This window comes from Periplaneta americana, chromosome 16 (assembly GCF_040183065.1).
Source record: "Periplaneta americana isolate PAMFEO1 chromosome 16, P.americana_PAMFEO1_priV1, whole genome shotgun sequence".
NCBI classification, from domain to species: domain Eukaryota; kingdom Metazoa; phylum Arthropoda; class Insecta; order Blattodea; family Blattidae; genus Periplaneta; species Periplaneta americana.
In genome coordinates, this window is record NC_091132.1 from 40,045,597 (window position 1) to 40,071,078 (window position 25,482).

At 34.4% G+C, this 25,482-nt stretch overlaps 1 protein-coding gene across 3 annotated transcripts in view; it reads right to left on the bottom strand.

The window, feature by feature from the left end:
• Positions 1 to 1,445: 1,445 nt before the first annotated feature.
• Proc-R (Proctolin receptor) overlaps positions 1,446 to 25,482 on the bottom strand; it is a 162,596-nt gene continuing 138,559 nt past the window's right edge. For 2 of the 3 annotated variants that reach the window (XM_069815265.1, XM_069815267.1), the window contains 3 exons: positions 9,387 to 9,772; positions 6,371 to 6,982; positions 1,446 to 2,217 (listed from right to left, as the gene is read on the bottom strand). In XM_069815265.1, the coding sequence (XP_069671366.1) occupies positions 6,377 to 6,982; positions 9,387 to 9,772 (992 nt within the window). In that variant the 3' untranslated portion in view covers positions 1,446 to 2,217; positions 6,371 to 6,376. The remainder of the gene's footprint in view (positions 2,218 to 6,370; positions 6,983 to 9,386; positions 9,773 to 25,482) is intronic. The other variant, XM_069815268.1, reaches the window with a different exon arrangement.

The following is a 25,482-nucleotide window of genomic DNA, read 5'->3' on the forward strand; positions in this document are numbered from 1 at the left end:
TGAATTAGACAGCTGTGCCATAATTGCATGGAGATACGTAACAATAAACCAACCGACATTTTGAAAAAATTTGAGATATTTGCACAAATCTTTGTTGGCGGGATTATTTAACTGAGAAAAAATCAAGAATGCCATACCTGCACTTTACTGCCATCTATAAGCAAAATTCGTTTATTGAATAAAATTTATTTATTTATTTCGCTTTGCAATATTAACTCAAATGCTGGTTTGTTCATGTTGAATCTTTCGTACACTACTTTTAACACTTGAATGTAAATAATTGATTAAATGGCGATCTTACTCGTGTTAATTATGTAAGCATGTGCGACTTAAAGCTGTTTCGGTGCTACTTCCCACCATCCTCAGAGCCTCAGAGAATGGTGGGAAGTAGCACCGAAACAGCTGTAAGCCGCACATGCTTACATAATTAACAAGAGTAAGATCGCCATTTAATCAATTATTTATGCTGATTTGTTATTAAAAATCGGATAGTCCTTTTTATTGTTATTTATGCTATTTTTTTATAACAACATGAATGTTACAATATGTTACAATACTTCTTGCATAAAATATTTAATAAATAACCAAATTTACTTCAGTGGTGAATATCTCGAAAACATGTTTTTGTCGGTTGGTGTCTTATTGCTTAACTCTGTCCAATTGATTCTTTAGGATGCTTCATATATTTGTCCACTTCGTCATTTTTCTTATCACTTACATGGTCATTAGTTTAGGTACAAGTAGAATGTCTTCCTTCACCCGCAATAACAGCAGATGCACCAACACTATTGTCCACGGTAGTAGCAGGTTCTTAATTATTACTAATAAATTTACTTTCATTTTGTTCTATACTTCTAAAAAGGAACGGATATATCGCGAACTCACTATAATATGAAGTGAACTGACTGAACCTCGCCTCAATGCATATCGCTAAATATCGTAAAAAATATAGAAAATTGCAAAATTGTAAAAATTGTAATTGTAATTGTAATCTTGTAAAATTTTGACTTGTTCCACATCTTAAAGCTTCATTGCTAATGTAAGATCTATGGAATATAATAAATGAGAAAAAGAAATCTCTCTCTAGGAAATGTTCCAGGCTTTTCCCAATTCTTTCTTACCCATACTATAAAAAGATAAATCACATAATAAAAGAATCATAACTTTTATGTAAACGTTGGTTTGTTTGGTACTGTATTAATTTGCAGGAAAAGCTATTAAAACTCGTCAGAATTATGCTTTATTCATACCTAATGCTACAAAGAATTTTCCCACAAAGGCCTCTCCCCCATCTCCGCCTATGTTGGTATGTTTAATTCAGTTTTATTAATGTATATTTTAGTTTAGACTTGAGGATGAGGATGGTAGGATCATGTTGCCTATGAGTTCAATTGTGATAGCAGCAACATCATACTAACCAGTTGTTCACTCTATTTTATGTTCCATTTTGTTATGTATACCATAGTTTTATTAAGTTTTATATTAATAAAACTATTATTTATTGTTACCTTAACGTCTTGAAATATGAGTTTAGAGAATACAACACTGTACTTATCATTTACGAATTTCTAGTATGTCATGAATTATAAATGTGTTTCTAGTGTTCTTACATTTTCGCTGGTTATTTCCAGCTAGTAGATCTGCAAGAATTCTGTGGACACTGTCGTCATAACAGATGGTGTCCAATTGTCTTTCGTTATCAGCAATTGAATTGCAGTCCTTTATATAATATTTGTCCGACATAACTGATGTAATATTTATCAACTCTTGAACATCTTCAAAGCTGTACACTTAAGTATAAATATTTGCGATTTGAGCATTAAAAATTGTTTTGTTTCTATTAGTAGATATATAAAAATGTAGTGCAAAATTGGTTGAGTGATGCCTATAAACACCGGTCACATTGTAACATATACATATGCATATTCGCTCTTCTTATTTCAAAAGTTGGACGGAATGCATAGATGTTTCACGATGCACTTTTTTATAATTAGAATCCATCCAAGTGATCATATTACTTAATTGAAGTGTGATATAATCAGGCAAATAGAAGTTTCACGAGTTCGCACTGGTAGTTAATGAATAATGATGATGATGATAATGATGAATGCGCCACAGAGAGGTCTGTCTCAATCAGTATAGTAAGATTCTTCAACTCATAAAGTGAAACCATCAGTGCTGTTGTACTGCAATACTCTTGGCAGCGAGGTTGATGAGCTGGAACAAATGAAGGTCTACATTTATATAACAGTACTTCTTAATTGATTTAATTATTCTATTCGATATATTACAACTACTGGTACCTACTACATAAATGAAATGTTGTGCTACTCACAAAATGTAATCCTATTCCAAAGTAGGATCCAAAATATGTAGTTATAAAAATCTAAAATTTACCTATATCCGTAATAACTCATATGATTGTACTGTATATTTCTCTAAACATAAAGATATAAGAAATTAAAACGAAGTAAAAAATTAACTTTGTAGAGGAATGAATAATTTCAAGGAAAAATTGTTCTGAGGCCGGGTATCGATTCCGGAACAATTTTTCCTTGAAATTATTCGAACCTGCTTTACAGGGAGCTACTACCTGAAAGCCAGATTTGCATAATTTATAGAGGAGTGTTTAAAAGCAGTGAAACCCCTTTACAGCATTTTATTGGGGGTTATGTTTATCAGTTTATGAATGGCATAGGAAAATAATGTCTTATTGTACATTTTTCAATGACAAGTTTATAAATACGAATTGAATTACCGACACATAAATGAAGAGTCAAGAATTGCTTGTTCAATATGGTCTACTTACTAGATACAGCAGACATGTGAAATACGTACTTCAGCAGCTTTATTTAAGTAACTTACCATAATTTTTATAAAGATTTTGTGTTTGATGAATTTCAGTAAGACAATAATAATAATAGTTCAGTAAAAAATACCTGCACCGATTAAATCAACATCCGAATCATCATGCATTAAATTTGCTGGATAATAGTCAAACAATAAGAAGACTTAAAAGGACCAATGCTGTTGACCTTCCATTCATTTTTACTACAGCTATTTAAAACATTGTTATTTTTCTTTTCATGTCATATTCTTTTATAATATTTACGTATTGTTTATTGTAGACAGATTGTAAATGTGGCATAAGTGTAAAAATAAAAAAATAAAAAAAATAAATAATAATAATAATAATAATAATAATAATAATAATAATAATAATAATAATAATAATACCATACCCTACTACCACCAGGCCTATTATTATTATTATTATTATTATTATTATTATTATTATTATTATTATTATTATTATGGCTCAATGCTGGTCGCACTGAGTTGCTTGTCTTGCTCTTGATCATAATAATAATTATATCCATGAGCAGGCTTAGTAAATTAATAAAATAGAAGTTACAGAAACAATAATGCATGGAAATCCAGGCAAGTTCATGGGTTTGCTGATGATATTGTGATTATAAGACGTAACATCTCCGACTTAAAAGAGATGTTTAGGATTTTAGATAATGAAGGAAAACAGACTAGCTTAAAAGTAAACGAAGAAAAAAGAAATGATATGAGACTGGGTAAACAGAGAAATGAGAGAGTAGTAAATTTTGAAATGGAGAATTATAATTTCGAAAGTTTTGAAGAATTCACATACGTTGGGTCGTCTATCAATAATGAAAATAGAATGGAGAATGAAATTCATAAAACAATAATGTATGGAAATAGAACTTATTTCTCGCTCTCACAATATTTATATCAAGAATGCTATCTAAAGGAACAAAACTTAAACTACATAGAACACTCAATCGCCCAGTTGTTACTTATGGAGTGGAAACATGGACATGAAACTGGAAGATGAGAATAACCTTCTCATCTTTGAAAGAAAAATTGTACGTAGAATTTATTGTCCAGTGTATGATAGGGGAGATTGAAAAAAAAAAAAAAAGAACCAATAAAGAGATTGATCAGTTATTGGAAGGCAAGAATATAGTGAGCTTTATTAAATCTATTAGGCTGATATGGTTAGGACATGTAGTGAGAATGGATGATAATGAACACAAGAATGGAGGGAGAAAGAAAGAGAGGAAGACCAAAGAAGTGGTGGATGGATGACGTATTGCGAGACTTTACAAGCCTGGGAGTGAGGAACTGGAGGACTGTGGCTGGGCAGAGAGGAAAGTGGAGAGCTGTTGTGAGAGAAGCCAAGGTCCACTTTGGACTGTAGTCACAGACTAGTATATACAGTCACGAAGCTTAATATGTAATAAATATGCATCCATAGATAGTTGCTAACCACTAGGATTGTTACTATCGCCTCATTACAGACAATGCGAAATAGTACCTGCACAATATATTGTTCCTAGCAACCTCAACAACTCAAGCTTCGTGACTATATATACTAGACTGTGCTGTAGTGCTATGATGATGATGAATTATGCCAGATGAAGAATTCAATGCGTGCAGTTCTGTGTTGTGTAACTTTCTCCATTCTTCTGCAACTTCTTAGCCTCAAATATTTTCCTAAGCACCTTATTCTCAAATATGCTTAGCCTCTGTTCCTCTCTCAAAGTGAGAGTCCAAGTTTCACAACCATACAGAACAATTGGTAAAATAAATTTTATCAATTCTAACTTTCAGGTTTTTTTGAGAGTAGACAAAAGTTTCTCAATCGAATAATAACAGACATTTCCCATATTTATTCTGCGTTTAATTTCCTCCCTCTAGCGTTGATAGCGTTTGCACCCCTTTATATTCATCCATGATGAAATATTACAAACAGGGAACAAAGAAAATTAATAAGAAGCTAAAAAAGTTAAAAGTTAGAACTAAAAATTCGAAATATAAAGTTTATATTACTTTCACGTGTTAAATACTAGGTTAGGGTACCTTGCTGACTAGTATTTAACATGTGAAAGCAATATAAACTTTATATTCAGAAGCGATATAGTGTTAAAAGTTGTGTAATTAAGATATACAGGGACATCATTTTATTTTTACTAACATTTTTAATATTAACCTGGTTATACCTTTGGATTAATGGTTCAGAGCGAGAAACACCGTTTGCTACCCCCTTCCACGATTGAAGTTCGATGATTCTAGCGTAAAATACAAACAAATCACTTTATAGTACTAAGTATAGGAGGGAAGAAAAGTTGTTCATTCATTTACGTAAACTAGGAAATATCGTAATTTTGAATTTGATAATTTTCATTAGGTTTTTGTTTAATCAAAATACAGTACACTATTAATAATACGTGTTTTTACTCACGAACTGAGTTATCCATGCGAACGTATTCATTATGCAGTGTATATTATACTGTCTGCGACACATTAGCGTACAATACAGAGAATGAAGTTAAATTGAAAAATAATCATAATATGGATATTTAAACACATTTTTGAAAATGGTGGCCGTTCATTTAGATACAGGCTTCAGTTCATTTGTGCATATTATCGCACTATAGACTATTGCATCTAATTCCAATTACCAGTTTCGTACTAGTAGCTCATGTTGAAATAATTCTATACCTATTATATAAAAGAGTACCTTACGTACTGTAAATTCAATCTTCACTTCTGCACGACCCGCACAGATAACATTACTCAGACATGCTATCTACTGTCCGTCCAAGTGGTTATGTCGCAGGATCGTAGAAAGGGGGGAAATCACGTGACAGTTAATTACTTTTATTTAAGTTATTTTAAACAGTTGCGGGTGATGGAAATCGGGATGCGACGTAGGCAAACGGACGACAGTACATGTGCGAAAATATGATTCAATATTGAAAGCTCTTTCGTCACTGGAAAACGCGAACATATTTCTGGAACGTACTATACTCACTAAGTCAATACTGTTTGTGTTCACTACGACCTTAAGGCGACGTTGACTGTATACGCTTGGTTCTGTGCGGAGAACAGTTGGAAGTTCACTAGTAGAGGGGGTGGGAGTGAAGTACATTAAAAAACTCAGATACAATAAAAATTGAAGTAAAAATAAAATGATGTCCCTGTATAAAAATTCGAATTCTAATTAGGTAAACTATGATAATAAAAACTGTAATGAGGTTTCACTGGATTTGTATGTAAGATTTTCTGTCCCTTAGTTTACTATTAAAATATAGTGTAGAGATTATAAATAAAATATTACTTAAACAGTATATCAAAATATTTCATATTATAACTAAATTTAATGACAGCCTCATAAGCACGATGCTGGTGTGAATTCTACCCAAAGAAGGCTCAAAAGTTTGGAAGTAACTGCGATATCTTAACTGACAACAATAAGAAATAATTAAGAGTTCTTCTGATTGGGAACAGTGATTTTGACTTATGCCACTGAAGTAAATTATTTAAGATTTCTTACACCCTTTTAACCCTGATTATGCCTAAGTCCAGAATAGTATTTATTGCTTTGTAATTGAAGTCCATGGCTCAACAGTTGAAATTTAAGCGATTCAACTAACGGTGACGAAACATTATTTTCTGCTGGTTCTTGAATCACTGGCAGAGACTGCTGCTCTGGATTGTTCCTGGGACCACAGTTTGAAGTGCGTTGGAACACCTTCCCATTGTCACTACTCGATGCAGAAACACGAACTGAGGATGCGTGCACACTTCTACGGAAACCAGATTGGCCATCATACATCGAGCTGAATGCAGTGTTATGGCGACTCGGTAATGGGGGATGATAACAAGATTTACAAAACGTAATTAAGAAAGTTCGTCGGTATTTATCACTGAGGGCGCAGTACAGCATGAAGTTGCAAGCTGCGTTGATCGTGACGAGAAAATTAAATATGTTTCCCAGTCCACGAAGGACGTTGTCGCCAACAGAGTCTGCTGGCGGCTGATGAAATAATTTGTAAATGAGGGTGATGGCGGCTGGAATCTGGCACACCATAAACAGGATGACCACAGCAATCAGTGTAATGGTAATTTTATTCTCTTGTGTCTGGACACTGTCACATTGTTCCACCTGGAAAAAAAGAGGTCAATTATAATGTGACTCTATAGCTAATATCATATCAGTAAAATCTAAATTTTTACGAACATAATAATATATACACAGTGCAGTACAGTACATACATTTTATCTTTCCACGCTCGCATGTGTACAGCTGCGTTGTGCATTGCTGCTTCTGCTCTACATTCGTCAGCATGGAAAGACAAAATGTACGCATATGTGCTACCGGTATATTTTATTTACATTGTTAGACATTTTTAATGATGTAATTAATAATATTCTCATGAAATTTCGGCCAGTGTATGGAACCGGTGCCCACCCAGCATCGTGATGCACTTAGAGAGCTACGATAGGTAGCGAAATCCGGTTGCGAATACCAGCTATAACGGCTGGGGGGATCATCGTGCTAACCACACGATACCTCCATTCTGGTTGGATGATCGTCCACCTCTGCTTCGGCATGTGGGTGTGAGGCCAGCAGCCGGCTGGTCGGGCTAGGCCCTTCACGGGCTGTAGCGCCACGGATTATTATTATTATTATTATTATTATTATTATTATTATTATTATTATTATTATTATTAATTAATAATAGATACCAGTCAGGAAGCTACAAATATAATAATAAATAATAACCACGCAGTTCATTTCGAGAGGTAGAACTGATTATTTATTTTGACATATTAGAAGCTTGTCTTGGCAATACAAATGTTAGTAAAACTCTGTAAGTGAAATCATTTAACTAAATGAGAAGGTTTACAGTTTGCATTGTCATTAGTAACAGAAATCATGATCACAACGTTACAAGATAAGATGTCAGTTTTGAACTATTAACAAGTTTCCACCATAAAATTTTTTATGGAAGTTAATATTGAGGGTTTCTCGAAACGTATTTACTCGAGGTCAGTTACTTACAAATGGCTTTTAAGGAACCCGGAGGTTCATTGCCACCCTCATATAAGCCCACCATCGGTCCCTATCCACAGCAAGATTAACCCATTCCCTACCATCATATCCCACCTCCCTCAAATCCATTTTAATATTATCCTCCCATCTACGTCTCGGCCTCCCCAAAGGTCTATTTCCCTCCGGTCTCCCAACTAACACTCTATATGCATTTCTGGATTCGTCCATATGTGCTACATGCCCTGCCCATCTCAAACGTCTGGATTTAATGTTCCTAATTATGTCAGGTGAAGAATACAATGTGTGCAATTCTGTGTTGTGTAACTTTCTCCATTCCCCTGTAACTTCATTCCTGTTAGCCCCAAATATTTTCCTGGGAACCTTATTCTCAAACACCCTTAATCTCTGTTCCTCTCTCAAAGTGAGAGTCCAAGTTTGACAACCATATAGAACAACTGGTAATATGACTGATTTATAAATTCTAACTTTCAGATTTTTTGACAGCAGACTAGATGACAAAAAAGCTTCTCAACCGAATAGTAACAGGCATTTCCCATATTTATTCTGCGTTTAATTTCCTTCAGAGTGTCATTTATATTTGTTACTGTTGCTCCAAGATATTTGAATTTTTCCATCTCTTCGAAAGATAAATTTCCAATTTTTATATTTCCGTTTCCTACAATATTGTGGTCCCGAGACATAATCATATACTTTGTCTTTTCGAGATTTACTTCCAAACCGATCGCTTTACTTGCTTCAAGTAAAATTTCCGTGTTTTCCCTAATCGTTTGTGGACTTTCTCCTAACATATTCACGTCATCCGCATAGATAAGAAGCTGATGTAACCCGTTCAATTCCAAACCCACTCTGTTATCCTGAACTTTCCTAATGGCATATTCTTGAGCGAAGTTAAAAAGTAAAGGTGATAGTGCATCTCCTTGCTTTAGCACACAGTGAATTGGAAAAGTATTGGACAGAAGCTGTAAGTTTCACTGAGATACATTTTAATTAATCGAACTAGTTTCTTGGGATACCAAATTCAATAAGAATGTTATATAATACTTCCATGTATTGTGGGTCCCTATCACCACGGCATGGCGTGTCCTCAGGTTGCGGATAGAGGAGACGGCCTACAGATATAGAGGATAGCTGCGAATATATTGAATAAGCAGTCGTGGATAGCTGATAAGGGGTGGTCCTTCAGCTTGGGGTTGGGAAAAGGGCTAACAACCCATCACAGTAAAAAACAGTTTGTTATGAAACCTTACAATAAGCCTCGGAATGGGACTGATTCTTTGGCACGACCACAGCAATGGAATAATAATAATAATAATAATAATAATAATAATAATAATAATAATAATAATAATATAATAATAATAATAATAATAATAATAATAATAATAATAATAATAATAATAATAATACCCACTGTAAAGGTTTTCTTGAATCTAGTGTGAAGTTTATATACATTATGTAACAGTTAATTATTTGTTCTTCTGAACATACAGACCTGTGTCATCCTGCATCTCTGTTGTTGACTCTTGCGAACAGCATGGATGAGGAATGAATTGAAGATTCCAAGAAGAATAAGCGGAACAAACACAAATGTGATTGTTGTGTACCAATAAAACACATTCTGGTATGTCTCATTGTGTAGCATTTTGGTTGTAGTAAATCGAGTTGATATGATTGTAGTATTGTCTCTAGAATCCAGTTCAACATGTGCTTTGTACTCTAATGGCGTGGTGACTGTGGTCAAAAAACAGAAGATGTAAACGAGCAGAATCACTTTTCGAGCCCGCGATTCTGTGCATATGAGTCTGCCTCGCATTGGATGACACACTGCAATGTACCTTTCCACTGTGAAGGAAACCGTCAGCCAGATGGATGTATAAGCTGAAAAAAAGAGAAGAATCGTATTACAACGTAAGTCACCAATAATGTTCGGATAAAGTAGCTGTATCGAGATAGGCATCCTTGATCCGTGAGTTTTGTTTACAAACATCAACTAATTGTCGCGTGTTCCCCAGCCCACAGTAATGACGACGTATATTCAGTTCCTATCGGCTGTACTGTCCATTGACTAATGTTTTTGCTAGGGGGTGGGGAGCGTTCTTCCCAGGTAGAGTTTTAGCTAGTGGAAGGTGGTAGTGTTAACTCGGAAGCAAGTCAATGTCCTATGCTATTATAGCTGTACAACCGGAACCTTAGTTATCAATTACGAAAATAAAATCTAAAACTAGTTATTCTTACGTAAATCTACGTGCACAGGTCTTGTATTGTAGTGATTAGGTATTTTGTTCATACACTACCGGTATAACAGAGTCTCTACTAATATGCCGTACACAAGAAATAGGCCTAATTTACGTTATGTCTGTTTCTACCAGAGATCTCTGTATTTAAAAACTAGTTATTAACATGAAATGTACATAATAAGTAAGGAGCGGATTTCTATGTAATTAAATATTTTTTTTTGCGTGTGATAAAACACAATTAACAAAGTTAAAAATTCCGAACATAATGTTTCAAGTTTAAAACCCGAATTTTATTTCACATAAAACACATATTTTCACAAAAAAATAATGTAAATACATATTTTCAGGAAATCTATTATAAACACATAAATCTTGGAGTTTTTTTACTTAAATAATTTTTTGCAAGAACTTTTAAACATTTTAAAACTAAATCAATTATGTCACTCAGAAGTACGTTATCTTTTTAAGAATTCTTGGTTGCTTCGAGTTTCTAAGCGCTGTGTGGTGTATCCGTGATCCATTTTTGTAATAGTATCGCCGCAAGTTCTGAGAACTGCTAGGCAGCATATCAATGTTATTATTAGAGAATAAATTAACGTGGACAAGGAGGAGAGATCTTGCAACACATAATTAGGAATGTTTATTGTTGCTGAAGATGATTTCATTCCACGCTTTGTTTGTGAAACACAACAGATAAGAGCTCGGGTATGAATTTTAATTTAAACAAATCTCTCGCCTCTCGCTCATGTCCATGAAGTAAGTAGACCTATGTCTTGTTGTGATTCCCTGTTATCGGGCTTGGTCAATCGATATCCTTCAAGATATACTGAAAGATGGTTATTTAAAAAACGATATGGCTTTCCTATTAGCAAATTTAAGCCATAAAAAAAACTCGAAACATCCAAAAACCTGTTGTCTGAAATAGGGAGGTGCGTGCCGTGGAAATTAAACTAGATTCGCTACCAGGTTCAGAAGCACAATTACTAAAGGACAAATTCCAGAATGTGTTTGGGAAAAACAGTGGATATAAAAAAATGTGTAAAGTTGCTCAAGTATTGGAGGATGTGCCTGTAGGTGAAATTGACGGTGTATGTGTTTGCGACATTCCTCTCTTTAAATATGCACGTCTGTCGTCCTGTGATGCGGAAAGATCGTTTTCACAATATAAGTAGTTGTTCAGAGATAGTCGGCATGCATTTGTGATGGAGAATTTGGAGATGACCTTTGTTGTTCACTGCAATTCTCGGCCAACTACTAGCACTCAAGTGTGGTTGGTGAGTACCTAGTAACATTTTTTTTTCCAAGCTAAGTAAGGTATTTTTGTCATATTTAAAACAAATATTTTTTTGTTTTTAGCAAATATTTTTTTGTTTTTAGCAAATATTTTCGTACTTTTTAGCACATAAAAAGTAAATATATTTAAATTTTTTAGCACATAAAAATCCGCTCCCTAATAATAAGTATCGGTACCCTTATTTAGTTTAACAAAATTTGAAACTAGTAGGTCTACCGGTAGTAAAATTATTTGATTTCAGCAAAGCATAGTGTATCAGGTACGTAATAATAGTAGATCTACTACTACTACTACTACTACTACTACTACTACTACTACTACTACTACTACTACTACTACTACTACTAATAATAATAATAATGTCCCGCGCCGTGGCGTCGCGTCGTGCCTAGGACTCGCGTTACGGAATGCATGGTGGTTCGAGTCCTCATGGAGAAAGAAATTTTCTCATGAAATTTCGGCCAGTGTATGGGACCGGTACCCACCCAGCATCGTGATACACTTGGGGAGCTACGATAGGTAGCGAAAATCCGGTTTCGCAAACCAGTTATAACGGCTGGAGGAATCATCGTGCTAACCACACGATGCCTCCATTCTGGTCGGATGATCGTCTACCTCTACTTCGGCTTGTGGACGTGAGGCCAGCAGCCGGCTGGTCGGTCTTGGCCCTTCATGGGCTGTAGCACCATTGATTTTTTAATAATAATAATGATAATAATAATAATAATAATAATAATAAGTTAATAATAATGATAATAATAATATGAAACTTGGATATCCTCTCACACCACACACGGCAGTAAAACCGTACTTAAACAGGGTGGAAGTGAAATAACCCTACAGATTTTCAGAGCAAAATAATAGCTCATGTTATAGGCCTATGTAACAAGAAAGTGTAATACCATATTGGCGGGAAGTTCACAGTTTTCTCAGAAAAAATGTTCTCCCTCCCCAAATGTTTAACACCATCTTATTCGGCAACTATTGCGAGTAGGTTCGTGATTTTTGTCCATATCGATAGAAAATCTAATAAAAAAATCATTTTTTCATCTGGCGTATTTTAATAACGTGGACGGTTTTTTTTTTGTATAAATTTAATTTAAAAACCACTAATTTCAAGCCATTGAACGATGCAACCAGATTTCAACGTTGTAACCAGAGAGGGAAGTGGGGAGAAGTTGACGTTGGCAGACACACCTGAGTTCGTAGACCTCTTACATCAGTATTACGAGAAGAAAGAGCAGTATGTTAGCGACGACGTTGCCAGACTGCTGAAACTTCCAACTTAATTTTCTATTTAATCACAAAACGTAATATAGGTTTTCTATTAATTTAAATGTACCCTATCGTCCCTTTAAATCTGCAGGATTATTTCACTTCCACTCTGCACAATTGAAAATAGCCTCAAAATTGCAACACGACGTGATCACTGCGAAAGTTATACCAAGTCTAACAGTTCCGTATAGTACACAACATTCCTTACTGATAATTAAAAAAGCAACTTCTTTAGCACGACTTGTAGCTTGTGGACCATAGCACACCCCGACCTTCACCCCTGTGACTGTGAGCGTGAGTCCTTATAAATATTCTGCCAATCATAGCTACTGTTATAAATAAAAACATAAACAGACATCTCAATCATAACATTCTCATAAAATACCAGATGAAATTAATTAGATAATTAAAATATGATCATTTCGTCTAGGGCACATCGTTTTTGATGCAAGGATAAATCGCTTAACATGTTTCTTAATTGCAATCGTACTGTTATTTAGTAATTAAAACAGGCCTACGATAATTTTGGTCAGGAAGCGTACATTTTGGTGAAACGATGATTCCTTCAAAATGTTTCTAAATTCTTATTGTATCCACGTAATTAAAACACGATCATTTGGTCAAGAAAGCATCCGTTTTTGGTGCAGAGATAATTCGTTAACATGTTTCTGAATTAGCCTTGACTCTTGAATACATTTTTAAATAAATTATCCAAAACCAATGTGAATATAGCACGGATTGTGTACGAAGATAATTTTTTATGTTGGTCCCATTGTGCATCATTGTTTGTGTAAATAGAAGCAAATGAAAATTAACATGGCACATTAAACATTATGGGTGCTATTCATAGACATTTCGCAGCACGCGCTACGAGCGTACTAAGCTAGCTCCTGCTATCCGCTGGTTACTTGTACAGAATTCAAATCATATCCTATCGCTAACACTGGTTTATGAATACGAAAAACGCTGATCATCCACCGGAAACCCGGGCTAAAAATGTCTATGAATACGGCCCTAAGTCTCCTATGCCAACAAAAATAATACGTTTACCGAAATGTAGAACTTGAAATGTTGAAAGTTTGACTATCAAATGACGTGTACCATATTAATTTCTAATTAATATTTACTTAATGATAATCACATGAAAGTGTCCACATCATTTTGAAATACGGTGAATAGGTAATGCGAAGTGATTTGAACTCTTATGTTCGGCATTTTGAGGGTCGGCCTCTCTGATGCATCTTGTTTTAACCCTGACAGAGCCAGATTCCATTCCTAGTCGAGTACGTGATAAATATCAGAGTTCTGAACACCAAGCCCTCAAATCCTGTGTCAGCATCGAAGACCACAGACCGACAGGTGCGATATTCTAAGCATGCAAGTAACGGTGTGTGATGCAAGTTTTGTTCTGGGAGTAATTTACTGCACAATCGACCTTCACTTGAATTATTTATGTACAGCCACATAATAGCCTTCAGATTATTTACTTGCGGAACACCAAACACTTATCATAGAGTTTATGAAAGCAAACATATAAATGCACCAGACACTAGTTTTTAGATGTACCGTAGGTGTGCTGTTTAAAAAAAAATACTGACTAGCCCGCGTCATACCCACATAGCAAAAATAAACAAAAAGATGAACTGTGTAGGTACAGTACATTAATAGTTTCTTCTATGCGGTAGGTAATAATGGGCTAATTGGTTTAAAAGCTGAAATAACACGTTTTTAAAGATAAAATACAACTATAAAGCAAATGCAATTTTAGATCATCCTCCACTCTCCAGAAGAAAGAAGAAAACTTTTTTTTTTGGTTCATATTAATGGAATGCTAATAAGTTCGTTATAATTAGGGAACGGATTCATATACGCTAAAAAAAAGGCAATATATGCATGCACATATGCACTTAAAAACTACTATACAGGGTGTTTCCGAGGTGGTGTTACAAACTGTCAGGGATGATGGCGAAGGGCACATATATCAATTTGAGATAAGGAACCGTGGTCCGGAAATGACCGAGTCGAAAGTTACAAGAAAAGTAGTTCTGTGGAAATGAAATAATTGTATTCGTCTGTACATCTTATTTATGTGTATTTATCTGTACATCTTACACATACTGTATTCATCTGGCATTGTTTACGTTGTCTACTTACAGTATTCCATTCAGTGCGCTGTCTGAGGGATGGGGACAGGAAACTATACTAAAGCAATGCAGATAGCGTAATGTGTAACGGACATGGTCGGTCCTGATATTATGCACGTCTGTGGACAGCAGTGTATGTGTACAAGTTGCAGTGTCCAGTCGATCAGTCCTATTGAAATGGAGGAGTACACGAGAGCGGAATAAACAGATCTGATTTTCGAATACGGATGAGCCAATGGGAACAGTAGACAAGCCCACAGATTGTATCGGGCTAAGTACCCACGTAGGAGGCATCCGGCCCATATCATTTTTCCACGACTGTTCCAAAAGGTAAGGGAAGGAGGGCACGTGGTGCGAAATTACAATTCCATTTCCACAAAACTATTTTTGCTTATAACTTTCGACACAGTCATTTCCGGACCATGGTTCCTTAGCTCAAATTGATACATGTGTCCTTCGCCATCATCCCTGAAAGTTTGTAACACCACGTCGGAAACACCTGTATATGCACTAAAAACATTTTCACTGTTAAAATAAAAAAAATTCATTTTAAGCAAATTATCATTATTGACTGTTTTTAGGTTATAGACCTACATAAGAATACTGAGATACAATCAGTTGTTAAAGATGCACGTCATTCAACCCACTACTTAAAGGAATACACTTCTGGCACATTTTTCGTTCGGCATCGTTGATAAAACTAATTCAAAATTGATGATTTTCTTGCGGCTAAGCTGTTCTAAAATACAGTTCATTTTATACACTATCGAATTATCTCTGACTTGTCAGCACAATACAATTAAATAATCTGATTTGCCACGTCGACAAGTAGAAGACAGAAAATTGCATTAACGGGGAAAATCGAGTTTAGCGAGCGAAAAGAAGTCTGTCAACACTTCCTGTAATTTCGCGCCTATCGCATTGCAACGTTCTCGTAACAACTGCCAAAATCTTATGCACGTTCTTGTTTTGATTATTTGTTCTTTTAATCTCAACTTTCATCCACCATAACGTCTCTGTATTATATGATACATTTGCATAGAGTCAGCAGTGCATTTCATTATTTATTTATTTATTTATTTATTTATCTATCTATCTATCTATCTATCTATCTATCTATCTATCTATCTATCTATCTATCTATCTATCTATCTATCTATCTATCTATCTATCTATCTATCTATCTATCTATCTATCTATCTATCTATCTATCTATCTATCTATCTATCTATCTATCTATCTATCTATCTATCTATCTATCTATCTATCTATCTATCTATCTATCTATCTATCTATCTATCTATCTATCTATCTATCTATCTATCTATCTATCTATCTATCTATCTATCTATCTATCTATCTATCTATCTATCTATCTATCTATCTATCTATCTATCTATCTATCTATCTATCTATCTATCTATCTATCTATCTATCTATCTATCTATCTATCTATCTATCTATCTATCTATCTATCTATCTATCTATCTATCTATCTATCTATCTATCTATCTATCTATCTATCTATCTATCTATCTATCTATCTATCTATCTATCTATCTATCTATCTATCTATCTATCTATCTATCTATCTATCTATCTATCTATCTATCTATCTATCTATCTATCTATCTATCTATCTATCTATCTATCTATCTATCTATCTATCTATCTATCTATCTATCTATCTATCTATCTATCTATCTATCTATCTATCTATCTATCTATCTATCTATCTATCTATCTATCTATCTATCTATCTATCTATCTATCTATCTATCTATCTATCTATCTATCTATCTATCTATCTATCTATCTATCTATCTATCTATCTATCTATCTATCTATCTATCTATCTATCTATCTATCTATCTATCTATCTATCTATCTATCTATCTATCTATCTATCTATCTATCTATCTATCTATCTATCTATCTATCTATCTATCTATCTATCTATCTATCTATCTATCTATCTATCTATCTATCTATCTATCTATCTATCTATCTATCTATCTATCTATCTATCTATCTATCTATCTATCTATCTATCTATCTATCTATCTATCTATCTATCTATCTATCTATCTATCTATCTATCTATCTATCTATCTATCTATCTATCTATCTATCTATCTATCTATCTATCTATCTATCTATCTATCTATCTATCTATCTATCTATCTATCTATCTATCTATCTATCTATCTATCTATCTATCTATCTATCTATCTATCTATCTATCTATCTATCTATCTATCTATCTATCTATCTATCTATCTATCTATCTATCTATCTATCTATCTATCTATCTATCTATCTATCTATCTATCTATCTATCTATCTATCTATCTATCTATCTATCTATCTATCTATCTATCTATCTATCTATCTATCTATCTATCTATCTATCTATCTATCTATCTATCTATCTATCTATCTATCTATCTATCTATCTATCTATCTATCTATCTATCTATCTATCTATCTATCTATCTATCTATCTATCTATCTATCTATCTATCTATCTATCTATCTATCTATCTATCTATCTATCTATCTATCTATCTATCTATCTATCTATCTATCTATCTATCTATCTATCTATCTATCTATCTATCTATCTATCTATCTATCTATCTATCTATCTATCTATCTATCTATCTATCTATCTATCTATCTATCTATCTATCTATCTATCTATCTATCTATCTATCTATCTATCTATCTATCTATCTATCTATCTATCTATCTATCTATCTATCTATCTATCTATCTATCTATCTATCTATCTATCTATCTATCTATCTATCTATCTATCTATCTATCTATCTATCTATCTATCTATCTATCTATCTATCTATCTATCTATCTATCTATCTATCTATCTATCTATCTATCTATCTATCTATCTATCTATCTATCTATCTATCTATCTATCTATCTATCTATCTATCTATCTATCTATCTATCTATCTATCTATCTATCTATCTATCTATCTATCTATCTATCTATCTATCTATCTATCTATCTATCTATCTATCTATCTATCTATCTATCTATCTATCTATCTATCTATCTATCTATCTATCTATCTATCTATCTATCTATCTATCTATCTATCTATCTATCTATCTATCTATCTATCTATCTATCTATCTATCTATCTATCTATCTATCTATCTATCTATCTATCTATCTATCTATCTATCTATCTATCTATCTATCTATCTATCTATCTATCTATCTATCTATCTATCTATCTATCTATCTATCTATCTATCTATCTATCTATCTATCTATCTATCTATCTATCTATCTATCTATCTATCTATCTATCTATTTATGTCCATAACAGGGTAAAGCCCCAATTACAATAGACAGTACAGATAAGAAAAAAAACATAGAATTGCATATAACACGAAAAAAGAGGTAAAACAGATACAAGTGTAATTACAAATTAAAAATGGAAAAGAGAAGAAAAAAAAAAGAAATAGATACCACCTAAATAAAAGATACAGATACAGATATAAATGAGAAACACCAAATAAAAACAAATCAAAAAGAGAAAATCGATTAATATATTTATTAAAAACTATTGCGATTATTATATATGATACAACTATTAAAATTATAATAATAATTATTAAGGCATGATCATGAAAATAAATTAATTGTGGTGAACTTTTTTCTCGATCTTCAATCTGTTTTTTTGATAACATTGTCGCTATTATTATAATAATTGTTGACAATGTTATACAGACATCACAGCCAAAAATGCAAAATGTAGGCGTAGCTATAGGCCTAATTGACAAATTGCAGAGCAAATACAACACCATGTTAATAAATTCAATATACAGCACTACACAGCAGGCCCAATAGGCTCAATTAATTTATTATTAATTTATTATTTATTATTAATTAATTATGGAGTGCTTTGTTGATTACAGCGGAATTCTCCGCAATGATTCGTCGACAACAGTGCACTGTCTACATGTTGTCATTGCAATAAATAAAATAAAACTACTGTAATGTGTTTCAACGTCTGTGTTTCTTCTATATTCCATTTTTTGTGATTTTTTCGTACCAGATAGACAAAAAAAATGACAAAATATGAGTTTATTTAAGCTAAAAACTGAAATGCACTAACTCCTTAAGTACGCATATAAATGCACTATAAAATCTTGACCTTTCTTTTCAAATAACTTGAAATGTATTTATGCAATGGTAGCATATGATTTGCAACTAAGGAATAAAATATGCAAATATGCTAAAATCCGCCCCCTAGTTACAACTGGAACTTGGAAAATTCTGGATCTGTACCTCCAATAAAGACGTATGTAGTGACGTCAAATGTAGAATACAGGTAGAGCTTAATGATGAAGCTAAACACATTTTTGTTTTACAAGAGAAAGCTATAAGGATAATGGCTAGGGTGATCAGATTCACATCGATAAAAAAGAAGACATAAAGCTTCAAAAAGGAGGAAATTGTCCGAAAAAAGAGGATAGAAAATATTATGTACTTAAATTTATGTATTATTTTTACTTAGTTATTTAACGACGCTGTAAAAACTACTAAGTTATTTAGTGTCGATGGAATTGGTGATAGCGAGACGATATTTGGCGAGATGAGGCCGAGGATTCGTCATAGAATACCTGACATTTGCCTTACGGTTGGAAAAACCCAACCAAGTAATCAACTCAAGCGGGGATCGAATCCGCGCCCGAGCACAGCTCCGAATCGGAGCCTTTGGGTACGTACACGCTGGAGCAACGATAAACTATAAAAGAAACTACCTAACGACGCTTTAGTATTATCAAAGAATCAAGTGTTCATATCGGAGAAACGAGGACGCGGGAAGCGAACATTTTGATTTATCAGAAGAAGATATTCTATGCATCCATTTAATGAAAGAAATATATAGAAAATATCAGATGCTAGGTTCAATTTAATAGCTTAAACATGTACAAAATTGAACTCGTTTCTCATCCCAAAGCTAGTATAAATTCATTATGATGTGATTGGTTCTTGTGATCACATAACATATCACGAATAAATACACAACTGATCATGGTGTGTGGATAAGCTTCAGGGCTTCTACCGCGTTGTCTTGGTGTTAGTGGCTGATGTTTCGACTGCTGTGTTGTGGTCATCTTCAGAGCAGTTGTTGGATAAGGAAATAGTCTGCGAGCTCATATATATATTAGTCTCGATGGGGGGAGTACTTGCGGTGATAAGTCGTAGGTTCTCCTTCTGGCATCTGATTGGTCCTACGTTGTCCAATCCGGTTGAGGTCTGTATGAAGGAGAGTATTCATATTAAATACTGGCCCTTTTAAGGTCCGAAAGAGTGACCTTGATACCGTGCCCGATGTCCGGTTGAAGGTGGAGGGGACGCGGTAGAAGCCCTGAAGCTTATCCACACACCATGTACACCAGCCGCGGAAGCCTACGCGAACACACAACTGATCAATTTGTCAGTATCCATGATAATTAATTTAATATGCCAAATAATCATAAATCGATTAATACTCGGATATATTGATAACCACGGTCATTATACAGATTAATATTATCTTAATCAGAGATCATATGAACGACAAGTGCGAAGAAAATCGAATTTTTCTTTTTCGTCGCTTTTATTGTGTGTCTTCGCTTTTATCGTTACTCCAATATGCACGCCTCAATGACAATGCATGCTTCAATTCTCTCTGATATAGCATCGCTGCTTCTTTTATCGTTTATCGTCGCTCCAACGTGTACGTATCCTTAGCCGACTGACTTACGCCGGTAACTACTTAGATTTAAGCTTAGGCCTTTATTATACTTTAAATTACGTCAATATCTATTTCGTTAAAAAATATTTACAGCACAGATTTAGGCGTATATTATACTTAAAAGTATGTTAATATCTATTTTATTACAAAATAATTATGATGAAACTTAATAATAATGATTTTACAGTTAGCTACATATGAAAGACTATAATTATTAAATAGGACAGAAAGAGTATATTCCGTCAATGCTGCTGCCATTTACAGGCAAATTACTTGAAGAAGGCGTCAAATCAGATAACTTCAAAATATCAGGCATACAAGTTTCGAAAAGGAGGACATTTCTTGATTTTATAAAAATCCGCCTGGACCCCGGACAAAGGCCTAAAAAGGAGGACATTTCCGGGCAAAAGATGACGTCTGGTCACCCTAATAATGGCTAATGTGCATAAAAGGACATCATGTAAAAATACTTTCCAAAATCTAGAAATCTTGACCTTACTTTCTGAGTACATTCTTTCTGTAATGATGTTTTATATTAAAAATCGAGATACATTTAATACTAATCAAGACATTCATAATTTTAAAACAAAATATAAATCAGATCTTCATCTACTCTCTTTTAGCTTAAGCTGTTATAAAAAAGGAGTTCGCTATTCATGTATTACAGTCTTCAATGCACTGCCTAATTATCTGAAAGCTTTGAAGGACCATGAGAAAAGGTTTAGAACAGAATTAACCAAATTTATACATACTCATACCTTCTACACAACTGATAAATTATTTATGCTTGTAAATTGAATTATTCTACTTGATATGAAATGTAGAATTTTGTATGGCTCAACTAAAATATGCTTGTAAATTGAATTAATCTGTTTACTATGTATTATATATTTTTGTATAGCTTAACTCAGCGGTCATCAGCACAGTGCTCCCTCGGACTAGCGTCCCTTACCCGGGGATAAGAGGTGCACTAGTGTGCGTCCGTGGCTGCTAGTGGGTATGCTTTCTCCTTCTCCCTTCTGCACGACGGTGTATATTCCGATACACTTCTTGCCCGTTATCCATTTAAGCGAGTGCTGACGACCACTCTTAACTGACGAATTGTGTAATTCCACAAATTGAACAGTAGTCTGTATAGCTCAACTGATGAATTGTTTATGCTTATAAATTGAATCAATCTACTTTATATGAATTGTACAATTTTGTATAGCTTAGCGAAAGTATGCTTGTAAATTGAATTAGTCTGTTTACTATGTATTGCCTATATTTTTGTATAGCTTGGCTGATGAATTGTATATGCTTTAAATTGAATAGTAATCTGTATAGCTTATGTTTATTCTTGTAATTTGAAGTGTGTGTGTGTGTGTGTGTATCTAATGCCTACTCACTTCACTTGTGTGATTCGGGTTCCGCATACTGCGAATAGATGGCAGGACTGTGACCCATTTTAAAGTTGCACACCACTTCGGCAGACCACGTTATGTAGGATGTGTATCTGTGAAGAATTAGGTCGTGTACTAGGGTGAGTGTATGTGTAAGTGTTTGGATAGATGTAGTGCAGGGAAATGGGTGAGGACGATGAAGGTGAGGAAGGGAGAAGGGGAAACCCGGTGCCGGCACGTAGCCTATTCCTGTCGAATAGCACCAAGAAGGCCGCCAGGCTTAACGTCCCCATCCGTCGCGACGGACGACTCACTATCAACAATGACATATGCCTTCTTTTCATGTACACTGCGGAGAGATTTGGGACTTAATCCAGGCATATTGGTGCACAATTTAGTGAAGTAATTTGCATGATACAATGTATATTATCAATTTTTGTATATCTCAACTGATTGAATTGTTTATGCTTTTCAATTTAATTAACTTACTTGCTATGTATTATTTTATAACTCAATCGATGAATAATTGTTTAGGTTTGTAAATATATAGAGCATAGATTATCCCAATACCGATCAAATGAAACATCGGTTAACCGAAAGCATTCCAGTCGGCAAATTCAAATTTGCGCGCGCGCCGTGTAGAAGTTCCGCTAGCAAAAAAAATGAGTCTCAGAAAAAAAAAATGGACTCCTTTTCCTAAACTGTAGGCGTACTTTAATGGCCATTTTGAACTTGTCAAACTATTTTAGTCAGTTCTCTGTGTTATTTGTAACACGTGTGATACAAAATATATACTGTATGTACAGCTTTATGTTTAATATCAGTGTTTCTTTGTTTCATACTGCTGCTATGACACCGGTACAATTTATTTTCGTAAATGATCGGTTATCCGAAAAGTCAGTTATCCGAACACACCCTGTCCCCAATTCTTTCGGATAATCGATGCTCTACTGTATAATAATCTGATTGCTATGTATTGCATATTTTTTGTAGAGCTACCAACGTAACTCAGTCAGCAGACTCACTGGTCTGCTGATACGGAGCTGTGCTCGGACTTGTGTTGGATTCCCGTTTGGTCTGATGGCCTGGTTGCTTTCTTTCCGAGGTTTTCTCCAGCCGTGGGGCGGATGCCGGGTGATCTATGGCGAGTCCTCGGCCTCAACTCACTTCATCTCGCGAAAAAAATTGTAATCTTGTAACTTTTTGACTTGTTCCACATCTTAAAGCTTAAATACTAATGTAATCTATGGAATCCAATAAATGAAATGAAAACAGTTTACGTTTCATGCGTTCTCCGAAGCAAAACTTTCTATAATTTTATTATAGTCTACGCGAAATCCTAATGTGCTCTACTCAGTAAAATAATAGTAATATTCGTTACAAGAGCGGTATGTTGAAGTTTTCATGTTCGAGGAAAAGTTTGAAAAAGCGAAACGTAGTTGAGCTTTTTTAATTTCCGAGAATTGAAAGAAAACATACCGCTCATGTATCGTACATTATTTTGTGCGAAGATCGTTTATTACATACCTGAAAGAGGAATTTATAATTAGTTGAAATGAAATCTCCATCTTGGTTTCTGTTCAATGACGGCAAATTTGCAAAACAAAAATATCTATCTTCAACATTGTTGCTTTAAAATGTTTTCTGTGTTTACTATACTCCAGCAGGCCGTGATATACGTCTGTCTTTTTTTCCCCCCGTCTATAAATGAGCGTATTCCGAATCTCACCGGTGAGCAATCCGATGGCATCACGGTGTTCCGAATTCCATCGATGATGTCATTGATGCTCCACCGGTGTCGCACCGGTGCCATCAACTTGCAGAGGTGGTGGCAGTCTCCATCAGCCGCCATCAGTGAATCTGATTGGTTCTTGTATAGGGCGGGAATTAGCAGACGAATAACATCGTGCACTGTTGTGTCATAGCGGTGTGTTCTGCTTTAGTTCTGCTGTATTGTTTGTAATGAGCACAACGTAAAAACAATATGTTAATGGCTTATGAGCGAACATGTCAACGGACCCGTTATTACTACCGGTTCAAGAAATAAATTGTTTAAGCTATCTTTTCTTTGAACGAGATGGGAGTACGAAAATTTCGCAAAATTTTGCTAGCGTAGCACAGACAACAACTTGTACAGTCGCCATGACAGCCATCGATCCTTCCAGCAGTTTTGTTCCTTATTTCGCTGCAACGTGACGTCATTGATGCCACCGGACCGGTGAGATTCGGAATACGCTGAATGCGAACTTAAAACAAACGGCTTCCTTAATGTTACATGCATCACGAATGCAGTAACTTTAGTGGAGTTGTAGAGTTTACTTAATTTTTGCAAATATTTAAAAACAATATTTAACAGTGCAATTTAGATGAAATTGCAATGGTAAGTTTCCAATTTATAATTATTACTATACTGAACGTCTCTAAAAATAATATGTTAAAAGCCGAAAGCAGTAAAATCAATATTCACTTAAGCGGTAAGAAGAGGGAAATTGTTATGTGTGTTAGGTTGGGAATACTGAATGTGGAATTTTAGACTTACCGCGGATTGGTTTTGTGCGGAAACCAAGCAAATACGCACGATCTCGCACAAAATAATATACTTTCGTCGATTATAGATATGCTGCTCACACCTCATACATACTATACATATGTAGGACAGCGAATAGGGATTATAAAGAATGGACACTTCGCGTCGGTACCTTTGATGTAGCCGGACTGATTTCAATGACCTTCAAGCCAGCTAAAGCGTCAGATTCTGCTTTCTCCCTAGATTTGGCGCTGACATCACACCAGCTAGCAGTCGACACAGCGGAAATATAACACATACAATTAATACATCTAGGTACATTATGTACTCAAATAAAATAAATTGGATCCATAAAATAATAAATCCTTCATTAACTGCGATGTCTAGACTCTAGAGTTTCTTTATAATGAGAGTTGAGACGTTGACTCCAACAACAATTAAAATATGTAATGATTTGATAGCGCTGAAAATGGAAAAACAAAACCCTTACGAGAAGTGAAACCATATACCTATATTATATTATTATGCAAATATTAAACGAATTCGATACTTAATTTTATAATGTATTATGTTATTTTATAATATAATGTATTATATCTGAAATATAAAATATTATTATTACAACTAGTTTGTCACTGAGAAATAAGGAAAAGCTGTTAACTTGAATTTATTTGAAGCAAAGCGTTACTGGATTATGCAATAAGGTAGGCGATGTTTGGATCCTGTGTCTCAACTCTATTCTCAATTATTATCTTAGCGTATGCTCGATTACACTACCTCTAGCGCTTGAAAGTGGAACTAACCGCTGGCGCACAGAGAAACAAAACACAGGAAAATTCGCTCAGTGTCCATTCTTTATAATCCCTATTCGCTGTGTAGGATCCGGGCCTGAAATGTTCAAGTCTCCTTTAATAAACATCTTCGGTTGTCTCCTGACAGCGCAGCTCCT